This window comes from Asterias rubens, chromosome 3 (genome assembly GCF_902459465.1).
Source record: "Asterias rubens chromosome 3, eAstRub1.3, whole genome shotgun sequence".
NCBI lineage: Eukaryota > Metazoa > Echinodermata > Asteroidea > Forcipulatida > Asteriidae > Asterias > Asterias rubens.
In genome coordinates, this window is record NC_047064.1 from 21,218,437 (window position 1) to 21,238,681 (window position 20,245).

General features: G+C 39.0%; 2 protein-coding genes across 3 annotated transcripts; one reads left to right on the plus strand and one right to left on the minus strand.

Moving 5' to 3' along the window:
- Positions 1–309: 309 nt before the first annotated feature.
- Positions 310–9,807, minus strand: LOC117287907 (heat shock cognate 71 kDa protein-like). Its single transcript, XM_033768524.1, has 10 exons — positions 9,705–9,807; positions 7,778–7,990; positions 5,203–5,408; positions 4,364–4,516; positions 3,826–4,103; positions 3,121–3,398; positions 2,348–2,586; positions 1,737–1,899; positions 873–1,105; positions 310–574 (listed from the first exon to the last, which is right to left on the minus strand). Exons 2-10 carry the CDS (start codon positions 7,980–7,982, stop codon positions 338–340), a joined length of 1,992 nt encoding a protein of 663 aa, XP_033624415.1. The 5' UTR covers positions 7,983–7,990; positions 9,705–9,807; the 3' UTR covers positions 310–337.
- A 658-nt stretch (positions 9,808–10,465) lies between these two features.
- Positions 10,466–16,503, plus strand: LOC117288275 (solute carrier family 25 member 44-like). Of its 2 annotated transcripts, none has more exons than XM_033769062.1 (4): positions 10,466–10,510; positions 12,645–13,403; positions 14,559–14,698; positions 15,849–16,503. In XM_033769062.1, exons 2-4 carry the CDS (start codon positions 12,803–12,805, stop codon positions 16,038–16,040), a joined length of 933 nt encoding a protein of 310 aa, XP_033624953.1. In that variant the 5' UTR covers positions 10,466–10,510; positions 12,645–12,802; the 3' UTR covers positions 16,041–16,503. The 2 variants fall into 2 exon arrangements, with proteins under 2 accessions (XP_033624953.1, XP_033624952.1); XM_033769061.1 differs by lacking the exon at positions 10,466–10,510 and adding an exon at positions 10,916–11,035.
- The last annotated feature ends 3,742 nt before the right edge of the window (positions 16,504–20,245 follow it).

Below are 20,245 nucleotides of genomic sequence, written 5' to 3' on the forward strand. Positions count from 1 at the left end.
ATAGGATCACCACTATTAAGCTATAGAGCTGTTTTAAAGTTTGAGGGGAATTTAACGCACCCATCTGTAACAATCTTTCTTCAAAAATATTACTCCGGTTTTGACCCGAGTGACAAGGTTCTTGAAGGAATGCTAAGACAAGATTGAAATATTCCTTGCTGTTGAAACTGTTTTAACACATGCATGTTATTCGTTTTACTTTCCATGTTTTAGATTCCATGCCCAAAAACACTTGTCTGTCTTTCCCTGCAGATGCATGTATTGCACGTCACTTAAGGAATATCACACGATGCCGTCACAAGCTTGCTGGATAAGAAGTGACTTTACGCCGCAACAATTAGTCCACTTCCTCGATTGTTGGTCCACCACTGCTGGCCCCGGCGTCGGGTGCGCCACCTGCTCCTGGGAAGCCACCGGGCATACCACCTGGCATACCCCCTGGCATACCTCCGGGCATACCCCCTGGCATACCCCCTGGGGCACCACCGGTAGCTTGGTACAATTTGGTGACGATGGGATTGCAGATTTTCTCAAGTTCCTTCTGACGATCTTCAAACTCATCTTTTTCTGCGGTCTGAGAAGAGAACAGGGAAAAACAAAAATTTGTAAAACTATTTGGAAAGAATATAAAACAACTCTGTATCTATACTGATTTCAGAAGAGATTACTGAGATAAACAAATATTTTTTATAGCATTTGGAAAGAGGAATTACTTTTCTGTATCAAAAGTTATTTCACTTTCTAGATTTGTCACTCTTGTAAGTGAAATCCAAAATATTTTGAACTTATATCAATAGTATTTGATTACTCCTACACTTAACATTTGAATTCTAACTGGTCAATTAGAGAAACCAATCCATGAAGGTACCTACCTGGTTATGATCTAGCCAGTCCAAGACCTCCTTACATTTGTCTAAGATGGTTTGCTTATCTTCCTCACTGATCTTATCCTTCAGTTTATCGTCTTCTACAGTGGACTTCATGTTGTAGGTGTATCCTTCTAGGCCGTTCTTGGCAGCGATGCGGTCACGCTGTTTGTCATCGTCCACCTTGAACTTCTCCGCTTCGGAGACCATCTTCTCGATTTCTTCCTTGGAAAGACGACCTGCAAAGTCGAGGAATAAATTGATGTAAAGTGACGATGTTTCTCCTTGCAAAGCTGCCAACATTTGCATCTTGCAATCAGGGAAATTGTTACAACAATCAGGGAGATATTTAGAATTACATTCCACATGATAGGGACAAAGTTTCCATAATATCGGGGAGATTTTCATTTTTTTTTTAATAAGAACATGGAAACACTGGTCTACTTTCAATGAACTTTCTTCAGAAACAGAGAGAGTTGTCAGCTCTGGCAGTGGCGTAACGAGACGTTTCCATTCTGAAGGGGGGAAACATTACTTGGAGCTGTCGAATGTATATTTTTGGTACATGTAGGTTTTTTTCCAATGTATTTAATTTTTTAATTTCTTGGGGGGGGAGGGGGAGGGTTCTGAGAGTGTATGCCTTGTAAGGGGCTGTTCCTGCCAACACCCCCACCCCCCGGTTACATCACTAAATATCTGCAAGTTTTCCTCCAACTGATCCAGTGATAGACCATAGTGAACACATGGTTTGGGGTAAATAGGGACCCTAGAATAATCCAAAGGGTTTTGACGCCAACACCGCAAGATGAGATTTTTTCTACGATCATCAAAACATGCCAATTATTTGTGAACAAGCCTTGTATAAATTACCTTTGTCATTTGTGATGGTGATCTTGTTGGATTTGCCCGTGCTCATGTCAGCAGCGGTCACATTGAGGATACCATTAGCATCAATGTCAAAGGTCACCTCAATCTGGGGCACTCCTCTTGGTGCAGGGGGGATTCCCGACAACTCAAACTTGCCCAGAAGGTTCTGAAAGCAGAGAGGAGAGAATATTGGTTTTGGATAACTAATTATCAGCATTAAAGGCAGGACGTTCTGTCAGTGATTACTCCTTAAAATATTTTCTTAGTAAAGAGCATTGTAGTTATGTAGTTTTAGAAAAGAGGTAATTTTTCACCCAGAAATTTGAATCTGACAAAGGCTTCAGGCATGAAGTCTTTCTCATGCATGAAAGCACATAATTCTATGCAACAAAGGAGTGTTACTTTCTTTCATTGTTTTGTTACAACTCCAATAACCAATTGCGCCAACATTTTAACAGGTCTTGTTATTTTATGCATATGTTGGGATACACCAAGTAAGGGTAATGGTCTTTACTTCTTTTCAAAAATTAGAGAGAAAATTCATGAAATCAGGAAAGCTCCCGAGAAATCACACGGCTGACTTTAGTAAGAAGAAGTCCAGTCTAGAAACTCACGTTATCTTTTGTCATTGTACGTTCTCCTTCAAACACCTGGATGAGTACACCAGGCTGATTATCGGAATAGGTTGTGAACTTCTCAGTGTTCTTGGTGGGGATGGTGCTATTTCTCTTGATCTGTGTGGTCATGACACCACCAGCGGTCTCGATACCGAGGGACAGAGGAGCGACGTCCAACAAGAGAAGATCCTTCACTGTGTCGGAGGTATCACCAGACAAGATGGCTGCCTGGACAGCTGGAGAAAGAAAACAAATCATTGATTTTAATATCATCTCTAAAACAGTCCTTTACTTATGGTGTCAACACTTGGGTTAATATCAAAAAAGTGTTTAATTGGTTTTTTGCCTTGTCATTTCCCAACACCAATCTCATTTCTGAAACACTACAGAGAATATAAAGAGGGCCGATACTTTTAAAAACAATTAAGATTATTTCCGGCTGCCGATTTCTAACTTCTCCACTTGTCAATATTTATTGCACAAGCTGTGCACAACTAACAAAAGAAATCTTACACAGTGGGACTTTTGTAGCTGCGAAAGCTTTGTGAAATTGGCTGGTGGAACTGTATGAATTTAAGTTTACTATTCAATTCAAATCACAACTCAACTTCACAAAATGCTGTTGAATGAAGCCAGATCATTTCAAAACCAATACAGAACATTTCCTGAAGCTGTAGGAATTCTGCAACATGTGGTTTACCGAGCTACTAAAGACCACCGAATTGAGAGGAAAAATACTGCTGAGAATGGGTTTGATTGTGCAATCTTACCTGCTCCATAGGCGACAGCTTCGTCGGGGTTGATGGTCTTGTTGACTTCCTTTCCATCAAAGAAATCTTGTAATGACTTCTGGATCTTTGGGATACGTGTAGAGCCACCAACGAGTACGACATCATCGATATCCTTCTTGGTGAATTTGGAGTCGGCCAAGGCCTTGCTGACGGGGCTCATTGTATCACGGAAAAGATCACTGTTCATCTCTTCAAAGCGAGCACGGGTGATTGACGTGTAGAAGTCAATTCCCTCAAAGAGCGAGTCGATCTCCACACTGAAAATTGTTAACAAAGGAAAAAGCATTACACAAAAACAGCCACAAAAGTACACTTGCAAAAACCATTTTCTAAATTTGTTTATTTTATTTGTGTTAAAACTAAAATCCAAAAAGAAGCAAGGTCAAAATGTAAAATGATTAGTCTTGTTTCCTTCTGTGTGGAACAAAATAATATTGAGAAAAGTTCTTGGATCTTGTTTCACTCACTTTTTCTCAACTGAGGTCAAAAGATGCCTCTGTACCACTAGATGAATTGTACATAGCGTCCTCATCCGCCATATTTGATAATACAATTGAAAAAGGATGCGTGTAACTGTCAGCCAGTGATAGCCTTTCACGCATGCATATTTCATCATAGATGGTGGTCAATGACGACATGTGCAATCCATCGATTTAGGATCTGTCTTTATCTGCTGTAACTTACTTGGCTTGTGTACTTGAAGACAAAGTTCTCTTTGCACGTTCACAGGCGGTACGTAGACGTCTCATTGCACGCTTGTTGGTAGTCATGTCCTTCTTGTGCTTACGCTTGAACTGATCTGTAAAATGGTCAACCATTCTGTTGTCGAAATCTTCCCCTCCCAAGTGAGTGTCTCCTGCTGTTGACTTGACTTCGAAGATACCGTCTTCGATGGCCAGGACGGACACATCAAAGGTACCACCTCCCAGATCAAAGATAAGAACCTTTCTCTCACTGCCAACCTTTAGATAAAGTCAATAAATAAATGTAGATTCAAAGTCTGTTTAAATTTATCACCACTAACATAGCTAAGAACACTGACATAGCAAGTCCTCACCCCTTACTCAGCCTCATCCCTCGAGTTGATTCCAATAACACGAAATATGTTTTGTGTAATTAACTTTTTTATATTTTGTAAACTTATTTCTTCAACAACTCAATATCTTTTTGAAAGCAACATAAATGGAGAAGGAAAGAAGTGTTTCAGATAGTTCAGACTTACCTTCTTATCAAGACCATAAGCAATGGCCGCTGCAGTTGGCTCATTAATGATTCGAAGGACAGTTAGTCCAGCGATTGTTCCTGCATCTTTGGTAGCTTGACGTTGAGAGTCGTTGAAGTAAGCTGGCACGGTCACGACGGCATTTGTTACAGGCTGTTACACAAAGATTTTTGTAAGAAAGAAACACTAATTTAAAAAAAATCAAACATTTTAAACTATCGTTGCACCATTTTGTTGCTTAAGTGCAAAAACGTAGTGTCTTGATTTCGCAAAAAAAACTGTTGTATTTCGCACAAACAATTTTCAGTACAACTTGGTGTATACTTGTTTTGTTCGTACCCCAAGCTTTTTTTAAGTGAGGTCCAATGTTGAGTCCAACTAAGGTGCAATTTTTAGAGATGAGCCGACACAAAAATGTTATTGTTGCATGGCAATGATATTATATTCATCAGTTTCTTTTTCTTACGACAGAGAGCCGTAATTTACCGATGGCATTCTGAGGTACACCAGGGCCCAACTTCATAGAGCTGCTAAGCACAAAAATTTGCTTAGCATGAAATTTCTTCTCTGATAAAAACAAGATTTTCATTTGTTGCATATTGCTTGTTACTGGTATTCAGCTGTTGTTGGCTTATCCAGAAAAATCACATGGAAATTTGGTTCAGGGCACTTTCAACAGCTAATTTTGTTTGCCTCACAACTAGTTTCACCTTGTTTTGACTGCCTGCATGTCGTTTCACTTGCTTTGCATCACAAAAATTTGGTTCACACTGTAACTTTGTTGAGTGAATTTGGCTGTATAATCTATTAATTCTCCCTATGCAAGCTGTCAGACTTACCTTGCCAATGAAAGCTTCGGCCGTCTGCTTCATCTTAATCAGTACCATAGAGCTAATCTCCTCAGCGTTGAACCTTTTGGTTTCACCTTTGAACTCCACCTCGATCTTGGGTTTACCGCCATCGTTTACGATGTTAAACGACCAGTGCTTCTGATCCCGAGCAATGATTGGGTCATCGAAGTTGCGGCCGATCAGACGCTTAGCATCTGCAGAGAGAGAGCATGTAAATTTGACGAGTGTACAACAAAATCTTCATTAATAATTTAAGTACATGTTAAATCTGCATCGGGGATAAAGAACATTCATTTTGTTTTTTTACCCATATAATTTAAGTGTTTATCCCTCAAATAACCTACAAAGCTGTAACATAAACTATTTATAAATGGTTAAGTGGACCCAACATTGTATTGAGTGGTAATAAACTAGGTAACAAACGTGGTCATTACAGGCATGATATTTGGTCCCTGGAGAAAAAGTAGGAACATTTAATGTACACATGGTGTAGGCTTTACGGACTATTCTAGCCACTAAATAACAATCTTTCAGATTTTTCTCAATATTGAACATTTCAGAAATCAGATTATAAAGTTGAAAAAATGACTATGGCCCCCGGCCCAGCAGCAGTCTTGATTCCTCCAGCCAAGGTGGCAACACCTGCATCTTGCAGCCCTGTTCTGCCGCCTTCTACCAAGCCTCACCCTCCACACACTGATCCCTCCGACACTGCGGACGACTCACCAGGCCTGCCAACACCACCACCAGCCATACAGACGCCTCCTCCCCTAACAAACTTCCACCCAGACTCACCTCAGCGCCCGGCAGCCGCTGGCCCTGTCCCCCGAGCTCTTTGGGCCCTCCTGCCTCACAACGCTCCTGGACACAAGGAGCATCCCATCCCTGCCACAGTACCCCTCCCTTCGGCCCCCACCCCCGACTTGCACACCCCTCCCGTGCGTCGTTCCACTCGTCAGACCAGCCCTTCAGCCTGACAGTTTTGGAGACTTTGTTACAGCATTATCGTTTTATAGAGGAACCTCCAGTTCTCTAGTTCCTATACGTTCCGTTCCTCCACCGAGTTGTGTTCATCTGTTGCTGTTTACCATATCAGTCTCTTTGTCGCTTCCCTCCAACGACTTGGGTGGGCATAGAGAACTATGACTCTTGCTTCTTATAAGTTGCCCTGTTCTTTATTTAATTTCAGATCCTGTCAGCATTGCTTTAATCAGCAAAAGGTCTTATATTTATTTACATACTATTGTCTAAAACTTATGCAAAGAATAACCAGTACATTCTTTATCAATATAAAACTGCTAACTGCCTAGCAACCAAAAGAACCAAATTGCAGAGATGCCAACATTGAATTTAAAAAAAAAGTAGCATCTCCCAAATGTTAAGGGCGAGCGCATCTTGGGCTCCCTAAACCGATCTTTCTATTACTCTCTACAATGCTTATTAGCTCATTTTCAGGCATTGTTGTGAAATAACAATTATCTGTATGCATCAACAGAACAGCTACAAATGTTTATAGTGGCCAGTGAAAAAAAAAAACCCTGATTTCCCTCATCTTCTGACTATGTTTCAAAAATAAATGTAACATAAAAAAGGGTGGCCTTACTTAAATGCAACATAAAAAGGGTGGCCTTACTTAAATGTTTTTGTTTTAATGATCAGAAACGCCACAACAAGCTATTGGGAGAGAGAGAAAAAAAAAAAAAAGAAAAAAAAAAACGTGTCCCGGATTTTGGGCAAAAAATACGTGTCCGTATTTTGGGCATTGTCTGGACATCGGCGCTACAATTACTGGTAGGAAAACATGGAAACTGTTTAGCTTAGACCTCACAGGCCACTCAGTTGAAGGTATTTTTGTTCAGATGGTCTCCTTTTTTTGTCGCCATTATTTCATACTTTTTTTGCCAAGCTTCGATGAAGTACATGTACAGCCAGCGTGGGCACAATAATAGTGGATACATGAGGAATGAGGTTACTGTGACACGTTAGCTCACACACAACCTCATTCCCCACGCACGTGTGCACTATTCCCCATCGTGTAATAGAGATCAATGGGTACGATCTTGCAGAAATGCACTAGCGTAAAAAATGCACACTCAGCCGGCCAGCCAGCGGGGGAGGGCACGCACCAATCATTATATGTCGAGTACATTGTTCGAGTGAATTCGCCGCTATTATTCAACACTGCGTTCTAAAATTAAAAGTGTTTTTTTCTTTTCTGTTACAATTGTTTTGATATTTTTCTTAATTTTTATTTCCACTTAATAGTTCATTAGTTGTTTGCATGTATTGTACGATGTAATAAAATTATATTGGGCGGCTTGTTTAGCGTGTTTTATTGAGTATTATCTTAGCGTCGTAGTCACGGCTCGAAATCGTATTTGCTACGCCCAAATCATGTATGTTGGTATCTCTGAAATTGATTAAGTGCACACAAAAAGTGGTTTTAAATTATTATAAAATTAAAACAAATTATTCATCACCACACACTAGTTCATAACCTGCTCATTTTACAGAGGTTCTTTTGCTGCATTTTACCAACATGAAACCCAAAAGACAAACTCACCAAAGACTGTGTTGCTGGGGTTCATTGCGACCTGATTTTTAGCGGCATCCCCGATGAGACGTTCTGTATCTGTGAAGGCTACATAGCTTGGTGTTGTTCTGTTGCCCTGGTCGTTGGCAATGATTTCTACTTTTCCATGTTGGAAGACACCTACACAGGAGTATGTTGTGCCAAGGTCAATACCAACAGCTGGAGCAGTGGCCATGTTGAGTTCTAACACAAACGAAAAGAATGATTTTCAATCTAAAAACCTTATTCTAACGAACTAGTAATACTAATAACATCAGAGGTGTAGCTGTAAAGGCAAAAATAGTTAATGGCCTGCAATTTGACCCTAGCAGAGTCTTTCTCAAAAAGGCTTAAATGACAACACAACAAACATGAACAGGTAACTAACTGTAACATAATCATTAAAGTGGAAATACATGAATAGTTCTACAAGTTAAGATCAAACACAAACAAAAAGAATGATTTAACAACTAAACAATAACAATGTCAATGATGTAAATTTAAGCATTATAAAAATGAAATAAGATTACAGTCAACTCATATTACAACAAGGCCACTGGGACTGGCTAAACAGAAAAGGTGTTTATATATAAGAGGAGAGCAAAACAAAGAAACACAAAGCCGAATAGAGACTCACTCATTTTTACAAAGAGGAATTTTTCGTTCTAGTTAAATAGATACTACTTTATTTCATAACGAATGAAAAAGTGGTGGCAGGTTACAGAAACTTTTCCACTGCTTTTAACAATCAAGTTTTACTCGCATTTGCCATTTTGCTAAATGCTAGTTGAAACTAGTGCACTGGTAGTAGTTAGGGTTGGTTGGTTGCCTTATTTAGCGAGAACCTTTGTCATCTTTCCTTTGTCAAGTCAAGGTTTTATCAAAGCAGCAATATTTTCAAAAGGAAAACCTTTATTTATTTCAAGTCAAAAAGCTGAACAAAAATTTGGAAAATAACAGTAAAAATGCAAGCGAGTGGGTACAGACTATTTTTTAGACCGACTTGAAATGGTTAGGGTGACTTTGTATAAACGCTTTTTAATAATAAAGATTATAGATGTGCTCTCTGCTTCAACACAAGCAAGCCTCAGAGAGTCATTGTCTGTTTGTTGTGCAAGATGACAGTATGGCATGGCCAGCCATGGGCATGGGGGTAAATTTTACTTTTCAGTTTCTTTATTGATTTCATTTTCAAAACTTCAGTCCAAAGATGTAGAAGTCCAACATTTAAGAATTGGAATTAGTTTATTCCACCAACAGCAGATGACAAATTAAGACAATAGACCTTATGCATTGACGTCATCCAGCCGCCATCTTTGAGGTCAAACGGTGACGAAACAATCAAAACGCACATAGATTGACCAATGAACAATCTCCTTTTGACCTCAATGCGGGGGCGCCGTACTGAAATGACGTGCATAAGGTCTATGAAACTGTTTCCCAACTTTCATGTAGTATGAATCATCGCGTGAGGGCGCTGTTCACAGCGCATTAGAAATCCGGTTTCTGGAATGTTCTATTCCGAATCGGAGTTCGTCGAAACAATGACCGTGGGGAAAAACGTGGACATATTTCTTTGTTCCTTTTAAACATTAATGAAAAAAAGTTATGTGTGGCTTCATATATATCAAATAATCAATATCTCTTGAGAACATTAGCATAAACAGTACAATTTACACGATTAATTTCACACTGACGTGTTTGTTCGTCGGCGCAGACAATAAAAAAAAAACCATGCCGTCTTTTGCTCACACAACGAATACGATCGCCACAGAAATACACCAAAAATAAAAAGATTTTCATCCAATAAAATACACTTTTCTGAGAAACAAAAGCCGAAGCTCACTTCACTGCTACATAATCGAAAAGATAAATTACATATTGGGTTTCTCACTTTGAGTTTCTTCAAAATTCTTACCTTTTAAATGGAGTTGGTGAGCTGAGGAGATGAGGAATGTTGGACCACCCGTTTGTAAAAGAAAGATCAGACGAAAAGTGTGTGACGACGATGGGTGACGTATGATCTGAAATGAATAATGCGTGTGACGTACATGCACTTTGTAATGCGGGTGCACGTGTGCAAGGCACATGGCTTGTAGTCTTGTTACAAGGTGTTTATTTTTAAGTGTGCCAGGGATGTTTTAAGAAAACAGAAGTTATGACATTTTTGTTCTCTTTTTGCATGATAATGTTTACACGTTTTTCTTATAACCAAAACAAAATACATTTGCAGCAAAAACAGTGCAATTACATAGTTTTATATACATCTATCTCAACTTGCGTTTATACAAAACATTTTGAATAAAGACTAGAATCAATCGCCGCCAGTTCATACCATGTGACTTGACACATTTCATTGGCTGGTTGTTTTTACATCAGACGATGACGTAGAAACTGTTAGTTTGTTGCTCCATGCTGTTACGAAATGCATTGTGTAAAATGCTAATAAAGGAAGTGGTATCAAAGTCAGATTTTTTTCCTGGAATTTTTCTCGACTTTTCGATTTCGACACACACCAAAAACACATTTTACTTCATAATTTGTGCCATTTTACCAACAACTGTTTTAAACACGAAGTCTAAATTTTAGTTCATCAAACCATCATACCGAATCTGTGCTTTCTTAGGCAGAGAAAACAATTTTACAATGTTCAACCATTGAATTAAGCAAAATACAAGTGAGCTACCACCACCAACAATGGGATGGGCAGCATGCATTCAGCTAGTAAAACGATATGCTAATTAAATTCCCATGATACTTAAAAAGTGGTGAAATTGTTGCAAAAGGACAGGCGGCGAAAATGTTGTAATTCTTCTTCTTTTTTGTCCATTAAATGGCCTCTTTGGTCTTCCTACGTACCCCCCCCCCCCCCCAACAAATACCCCCCCCCCCCTTCCCATCCAGCATCCGCCCCTTCTACAGGCAGCAAAATATCCTAACACTCAAAAACCAAAATTTTTGCAGTTGATACTCTAGCGACGGACTTTACTGAGCGCAAAATGCGCATCACACCACACACACGGACGCACAATCTGGCAGGTATGGTACCCTTTTCACTAATTTTGATTGCAATGGAAAGTACACTTGATCAGGCTCTAATTTTGAGCATTGGCAATGAGCATTGGTTGTGTGTGTGGTAGGTTTGGAAAGTCTCGCTAAAAAGTCACTATTTTTATGATTTTGGGGATATCTGAAGGACTGACAGTGACCAGCAGACAGTAAGCATCATTAGTGCGGGATTATTTCTGGGTAAGTTTTTTTAAATGAAATAAAAACATTTCTGACTCTGACTCCTGAGCGAGTTTTTTTTTTTAAAGTGATGATGTAGTCATGCTCGAGTTGTCATGATGAGTTGTAATGTTACTCAATCAATCCCAGATGTTTCCCCTCTGATGTACAACTGCCAGTCCCACTGTTGCATAGATTGTGCAAGAGAAGATATGCATCTTGCTTGTGCTCTGATGATGGAGGCTGCCTCCACCCATTCCATTGCACTGCAGTCGATAATCAAACTGCAGTGTTTAAAGTAGTTGCGATAACGTAACCCTCCTCCCGACGGCCGCCACGCCGGAGGGTTACGAATACGAGATTCCTTTTGAGCGGAAACGGTTGATCTGGTCCAACACGTACAATTTCGACAGCTAGTCACCAGATTTGCCCCATTTTTACCACTTTCAAAAATCATGACACATTCTGAGGGTACGAACTTGATCCGCAATGTCTAATGCAGCCTGCCATAAATACTCAAAACACCATTTTAGGAAATATTTCGAAGAAAAATGGACAAAAACTTACCAGATCCCAGAACAAAATCCCAGGTTCCTATTTTGAACCTGTCGCATCGCTTTGCAAACGCATTATTTTGTTGTTGGGCTAAACCATTCTGTAAAAGGGGTGTTACAATGTTGCAGGGCTACAGACAGTGCGTGCGCGCCATTATGAGTGAACGGCGTGCAATGCAAACGGACAGCGCGCACTGCACTGCAACATTGTAACACCCTTTTCGAGACCTCAAGTTCTAAACTTGAGGTCTCGAAATCAAATTCGGAGAAAATTACTTCTTTCTCGAAAACTATGGCACTTCAGAGGGAGCCATTTCTCACAATGTTTTATACCATCAACCTCTCCCCATTACTCGTCACACAGAAAGGTTTTACGCCAATAATTATTTTGAGTAATTACCAATAGTGTCCACTGCCTTTAATATTTATTTAATCCTAGTTCAAGATCTTTTTATTTAGGTGCAATCATTTTTATAAATAATTTAAAAAAATGCTGACTTTAATTACTGTTTTTTTTTAAAATTTTTATGCCCCAAAATAAGTAACACATTTTATTAATATGAATAATTTGAATGAGTGATAACTTTGTTATAAAAATAACTTATAATATATATAACATAAGTTATATAAGAAAACAATACTAGCAGATAATTTCATTTGACCTAGAGCTAGACCCAGTTAAACTTTAAAGCCTTTCGACTAAAAGGGATCTGTACTCGAATTTAGTAAAAAATATACATTTTTGCATTTTCTACTGTGCAAAAATGCAAATGTCAATGTCAAACTTTTTTTTAAATTAGTACAGCTACGTACTGGGTCTAAACTACTTTGGACCAAATATTCTTACAATACTTTTCTAACATTTTGCCAATCAACAGACTGTGCAAGCCTCAGAGGTATTCAAACATTTGGGGACCACTTTGGTCCCACACTGCCACAGACTATGTTTAAACATGACACGTGGAGGACACAAACTCATGCGCTTTAACGAGTCCAAATATGCACCAGGCTTGCACAGTCTATTTTAGGACATTAGGTAAAGTCATGCTAAAGTATAGTTTCTTCTTCTTTTTTAGATGGAATTTTGTCTTCAGGTATTGACAAAAGACAACCCTTCAATGGTACAATATTCCACAGTGTTACCCCATGATAGAGTTGAGCGTTAATCTACATGCAACAGGAATCCTTCCATATTTCAGTCTCCGTACAGTTAGGAAACTTTTAAATAAAGAAAATGAAAAATGAGGAACGGCAAATTCGGATTATCGAGTGGGATGATTTGGATAAACGTAAGTTCTACTCGTTGGGATTTGCCATGAGTCTACTCATCCGCGTGACAATCTATCCAACCACCTTGATCAAGACGAGACTTCAAGTTCAGACACATAATGCTATGTACTCCGGCACTTGGGACGCCTTCAAGAAGATCACCAAATATGAGGGCATGCGGGGTCTCTACAAAGGGTTCTTCATCAACACGTTCACTGTCCTGTCCGGCCAGGTGTATATCACAACGTACGAGGTTACCAGACGGGCTTGTGGTGAAAACGCCAGCAATGTAACTAAATCGTTTGTGGGCGGGGCTGCCGCTTCCCTCGTTGCCCAAAGTGTGACTGTCCCGATTGACATTGTATCACAGCATATTATGATGGAAGGCCAGAGTGTGAGCCTGGAAAGAGGACGTAGAAAAGTTACTTTTAAAGACGCTGGAAAAATCGCTAGCGGTATATGGAACAAATCTGGACCTTTGGGCTTTTATAAAGGATATACAGCATCAATAATGACTTTTATGCCAAATAGCGCCCTCTGGTGGCCCTTTTATCATTTTTATGCAGGTTAGTTTTCATATTTTGGTATTTACATATCACAAGAAGGAAATGAACAAATTTCAGTTTGAGATGTGGGAGGAAAACGCTGGAAAATTATTCCAGGGAAAAACCTACAAAGTCAAGTAGGGACTGAAAACATCAATCCACATAGTGCCCCCGGTTGGATTCGCACTGGGGTCCCAGAGGTGGAAGGCAAGACACCACTTCACCAACCTGACCAATATGGAAATTTATCTCTCTGTGTTCCTAGTTTGAATCCCTTCAGACCAGAGCCTTGCATGTGGATCGGGTTTTCAGTCCCTACCTAGTTGCTAAGGTTCTCCCCATTTGGGCCTCCCACATCTAAAACTGAGCGTTTCCCCTCTTGTTTTCTTTTCATCCTATTTATTAACATGATTTGGGCCAGCTAGTGTATAGTTAAATAAAGACAGCGAAAACTCATACACAATTCTGAATGAATGTATTTCACAATGGTACCAGGGTTTACTCATCTGGAGGTTGCGATACAAAAGCTTGCTCCGAACCATTTGACATAATAATAATAATACACGGTTTTTATATAGCGCTTTTTCACGGGGTGTCTCAAAGCGATTCCGACATTATTACCCCTGGTCACTGGGCCTTAAATCATTCCTTAAACCATCTTAGCTCCCTGGGGAGTATACAGCCTGTGCGACAATTATATGTGCTACATGGCTAAACCAATCACAAGAACCATCTCTGCCCTCACAGGTACCCATTTACCCCTGGGTTGAGAGAAGCAATTATAGTTAAGTGTCTTGCTCAGGGACACAAGTGTCACGACCTGGATTCGAACCCACACTCAACAGAGCAACTGTCTCTATAGTCTAAATATTCAAATTTTAGCGGTACCTTGTGAGTTAGCAAGTTTATTGTACCGGACTTTATTCAAATCTTACTCACAATGGCTTATTGTGACATGACCTATGCACCACAAGAACTGTGTGATGGTTTAGTAAAAGAGGTTTCCACCAAATTAATCTGTGTGGCCAGTAAAGGTATTTTCAAAGAAGATCTGCTTTTTTTCAAAATAGTTTACTTTTAATTTTTAATTTTCAAGTTTGATGTCGGTGAAATTTTAAAGGTTTGATTATTAAAACTATAACTCAATTGTTTTTGTGTAACTCTTTTTATTTTCAGATGAGCTGGCGAAAATTTTCAAAGGCACGTTTCATTTATCAGTACCCGCTCTTGCAATTCAGGCAATGTCAGGACCTCTAGCTAGTGCTTCGGCGGCCATCCTCACAAACCCAATGGACATCGTTAGAACGAGACTTCAGGTTAGATAAGGCCTATTGATCAGCAATCAATCAATGATTCAGTTAATCAATCAATCAATCAGGTTAGGTACATAGCACCAAAAATCAACATTTTTCTTTTACATAATAATAATAACCGTATTTATAACGCGCCTTTTGCCAAAGGACACAAAGCGCCAGGTATTATTACTGCAAGGAGTGGGGCGAATTTTGAGATATAAGACCTAATCCTTAAGCACCATGTAATGGTTAACAAGGTGCTGTGGCGCAAAATTCTGCCAATCTAGCCAGGAACACCGGGGCGAACCCCTTCTCTTTTCGATAAGTGCACTGGGTTCTTTTACATGCGTTTACACAACACATGGGACCAACGGCTTAACGTCCCATCCGAAGGACGAAGCAATGGTTAAGTGTCTTGCTTAAGGACACAAGTGTCACGGCTGGGGATTCGAACCCACACTCTGCTGATCAGAAACTCCAGAGTTTGAATTCGGTGCTCTTAACCGCTCGGCCACAACACTGTCACGTGTAGGTGCTCAGGCACAAATTGAGTGTTTAGTAAGCATGTTTCTCCACCATGCAAAAGTTTCAACCACCATGCAAAGTTTCAAATCCTACTCATGTACGTTTAGTGTTACTGGAGACCTTACTAGATTGTATCTCCGCCATGCAAAGTTTCAAATCCTGTGTACTTGGTGTTATCGCAAACCTAACCAGACTGTATCTCCACCATGCAAAGTTTCAAATCCTGTATACTTGGTGTTACCTCAAACCTTGCTAGAATGTATCTCCACCATGCAATGTTTAAAATCCTACTCATGTACATGGTGTTACTGCAAACCTTACTAGATTGTATCTCCACCATGCTAAGTTTCAAATCCTACTCATGTACATGGTGTTACTGCAAACCTTGCCAGATTGTATCTCTACCATGCAAAGTTTCAAATCCTACTCATTACATGGTGTTACCTCAAACCTTACTAGATTGTATCTCCACCATGCTATGTTAAAATCCTGTGTACTTGGTGTTACCGCAAACATTATTAGATAGTATCTCAACCATACAAAGTAAATTTTGTTTCCCTCTCACTATTGACACTATTCTTGAATTTTGTATATGAATATTGTTTGATTTGATGCAAATAACTTATTTGTTTTTCTCCATATAAAGGTCACTGGAGGAGATTCTATCGCAGGGTCGTTCAAGAGGTTGTACAAAGAAGACGGAATCATGGGATTTAAGAAGGGACTTTCTGCTCGTCTTATATCAACCATCCCAGCTGGTCTGGTTATAGCAGTCTCATATGAAACGCTCAAGCGGCTAAGTTTACGTCCAGAGCTTGCTCATACAGTTCAGTGGTAACTAATGGACGAGTCACATTGCAGCGATAACGAAAACGCTTATTCAACCAATTGAGGGCGTGCATTTTTATCGTTCTCGTTTTCGTTCTCGTTATCAGGACCTGTGTGACCTGGCTTTTAGTCAAAGCAATCATGTTAGAAACTAAATCAATGGTTGTTCCTATCTTCAACCCACTGCGTCTGTACAACCAACCCTTTTTCATTTACAAAATGTAGATGCAGACCTGATACAGAGCCAATTGCCTCTGTGAGTTTGTGGTCATTGCTTTTGTGCTCCTGGAAATGTTCTAAGACTGATGTAATACAGAGAGGCAACGGAGGCAGCCCCTTGAAACGTGTCTTAAAAGGCCTGATACTTAATGAAGGCAATTGCCTCCATGCTTCTGGTCATTGGCTTGGTGTCCCTTAAAATGTTCCAGGGGTCGATTTCACAAAGAGTTGGGATTAGTTCTAACTGAGGACTAGTCTTAGGAGATATAAAAAAAACGTATGGCTAGTTCTAAGTTAGGACGAGTAACTCGTCCTAACTCGAGGAAAGACTAGTCTTAACTCCTTGTGAAATCCACCCCAGGTGCGATACTTGAGGGAGGCAATTGTCTCTATCCCCCCTGGTCATTGCTTTGGTGCCCTTTGAATATTGTTCCTAGTCTGAGGTTTCACAGAGGCAAAGAAAGCAATTGCCTCTATGCCCCCTGGTCATTGCATGGTGGCCCTTGAAATGTTGCAAGCTGCATACTTCACAGAGGCAAAGGAGGCACAGGCTTTGAGCGTCGCTCTTGAAGGGTCAAAGCAATTTCTCTCTGGTAAGCGGTACTTCTATGAGGAAAACGTAATTTTGTATTGGAACTTTGCAAATGTCACCACAGCAAAAGCACAGTGCACCATCAATGGTTATTGCCTCCCAGGCAATTGCCTCCATGCCTATGGTCATTGCCTTCGTTTCCCTTAAAAAGTTCCAGTACAAATTTATATTTCCTGTAGACATGCCACTTACTAAGAAAACACTGCTTTGTACTTAAACAAGAACAAAGCATCAGGCTTGTAGCAATGTTATTCTTTCTTCATGAGCAAATGTTCACATCTCTCTTAGTTTATCTCTTTAGGTAACAAAGAAACTTGGGAGGAACAACTGTAGATTGGTTTAATTCTTTACCTCAGGGGTAATAGACCTTTATCACGGTGTGGCCATCTTGAATTTACTCCATTCCAACTCATTGTAACCAAACTGAGGCTGGACGAAATAATAGTCTGGTTCTATGTTTGCGCAATTAATGTTAGCATTTATCATTCATTACTGTTATGGAAACAGGGAACACGACCAAGATGATGACAGAGTGATAAAGTCTATTAATAGGTCATTTTAAAGAATGTCATCTTGTTACTTGATCACAGAGGACGTTCTCAGTGAGGAGACAAAATTTGTAAATACTATGCAATAAGATGATCTTCTCTGTGTAGATATATTTTTATACCACATTGATAGCATTTTAGCGTTAAGAAAGTTTGATTTTAAAAAGGGGCTCCAAGGTCAAGTTCAGTTTGGCTATGCACTCATTTTCCAATAGATGGAGCCCTCAACAAAAATGGGGGGAAAATTCAAGCCTCGAACCTCACATTAAAATGGTGTAAAATGCCATGAGCCTTTTTGAGATATGGCGGACACAATGCTACGTAGACAACACTAGGTTTGGGTAAGTTTGTGTGTAAACACCCAAACCAAACTGTACACTCTTATAACGTCCGCCATACCTCAAAAAAGGCTAATGTGTTTGATACACGTCAAGTGCATTTTTTCAAAATCCAAAAACATTCGCTAACGTCACATTTCAATTTATGGGCTGTACATTTGTTGTACAAGGAAAAAGAAAGTCAAATGATCAGATCATGTGACTATAGCTAATGAGAGGACCAACAGCTACACACACTTTGGAAGAAAACATCGAAACTTGCCGTGGTTTTTTTTTCTTCAATTTCACATAGAGGCTGTTACTGTAAGTACATAATAATAATAATAATAATAACGATTACATTTATATAGCGCGTTATACTAAAAATAAGTTTCTGAGCGCTACACACACAAAAAATATATATAGAAGTACATGACCTGTATAAACTGAGAGTCAACTATTTTTCAGATTTCCCTCTGTCAACAGCACGTTTAAATACTGATTCATAGGCAGGCCTACCTCATATTTAAACAAACTAGAAACCTGTCTTTACCTAATTTTATTTTAAACTTACTAATGCAGCTTTCACTGATATTTTTTTTAATTGAAATATTGTGTATCCACCAAAATAGATTGATGATGTTTCATTTTTTATGCATAGAGATTGTGAAAAAAAATCTACTGGCAAATCACCCGGGTGGGAATGGAACTAACTCTATTAAAGGAACACGTTGCCTTGGATCAGTCGAGTTGGTCTTTGAAAAGGGTTCTGTAACCGTTTGTTATAAAATCGATATGGTTAGCAAGATGTTGTAAAAGTAGAATACAATGATCTACACAAATATGCCTCGAAATTGCGTGGTTTTCTTTTTACCTCGTCAACTAACACGGTCGGCCATTTATGGGAGTCAAGTTTTTGACTCCCATAAATTGCCGACCGTGTTAGTTCGCGACGTAAAATGAAACCCGTGCAATTTTGAGTGATACTTGTGTGGATCATTATGTTCTACTTTAAAAACATCTTTATAACCATCTGCATTTCATAACAAACAGTTTCAAATGCTTTTTATAGACCAACTCGTCCGATCCAAGGCAACGTGTTCCTTTAAATCATTGCGGTACCTACTGCTAACACTTAGGATTGGAACTGCCTCTAGCAACCTGGCTATCTTCGTGGTCTAGTGGTAAGACATCTGTGCTAGCAATGCAAAGGTTATGGGTTCGAATCCCACCCAGTGATTTGCCTGTGGATTTGTTTTTCTCAGAGTTCGGGTAAAGTACTGAGTACACAGTGTTTGGTACTCATTGGCGTAAGGGTAAAAATAAATTATATCAGAGAGTTTATTTGACTTCAGTGTCAGTCCATGACCAATGTGTAGCTATTCCATACTTCTAAAAAATGGGGATCATGATATTTCAATTTTACCTTATAAAAATGAGGGACCAGACTTATGATAAATGTACAATGAATTGAGAATGTTACGATAATGTAATGCTGTTGAAAAGGAATTAAATTACTACAACTTTTAGGCTTTTTATATTGTTTTAAAGGGAATAGTTATGTTTTAAAGATTTGAAATGCTTTTATTACAATGCAGAAGGTTATTTATTTTCACTCAATGTGAGGAGGATTTATAATTGATAAAATCTGCTGCAAGGCATATAAATTTAAACAACAATTTCCAATAATCAAGCAAGATGAATACATTTATTCAATTCAGTTCTTTTAATTTGCTCAAGAATATCTTAAAATAAATCACGGCAGGGTTTTTTCCCTCAGGAACCTCTTAAGAAAATTGTAATAATTTTACAGATTTTAAATAATGTTTTTAAGAGGTTCGGATTTGAATTTGAAGTAGGAGAAAAAAAGAACATTCATAATTATATTTCTGGAATTTAAAGGTAGTGGACATTATTGGTAATTACTCAAAATAATTATTGCCATAAAACCTTTCTTGGTGACGAGTAATGGGGAGAGGTTGATGGTATAAAACATTGTGAGAAACGGCTCCCTCTGAAGTGCCATAGTTTTCGAGAAAGAAGTTATTTTCCACGAATTTGATTTCGAGACCTCAAGTTTAGAACTTGAGGTCTAAAAATCAACCATCTAAATGCACACAACTTCGTGTGACAAGGGTTATTTTTCTTTCATTATTATCTCGCAACTTCGATGACCGATTGAGCTCAAATTTTCACATGTTTGTTATTTTATGCATATGTTGAGATACACCAACTGTGAAGGCTAGTCTTTGACAATTACCAATAGTGTCCACTGCCTTTAAAAGGATTATTTGTATGAATTTATGAAATTATGAGTACTTCATTTAGTGGAAAATGTAATGAAGATTATAAATGTGATTAGTATTCTAGAAAATCTACCTAAACCCCTTATTCCCTTGGTATAAATAACTAACTGCATAAAAGTAACGTATTTTGACATGGGGACAAGGTTTGGGGGACTGTTTAAAGGAATAAATGGTAATTTTATCATTATATAAAGATTGTTTTGTCCAGAGGGCATTTTCACAAAAATGGTGTT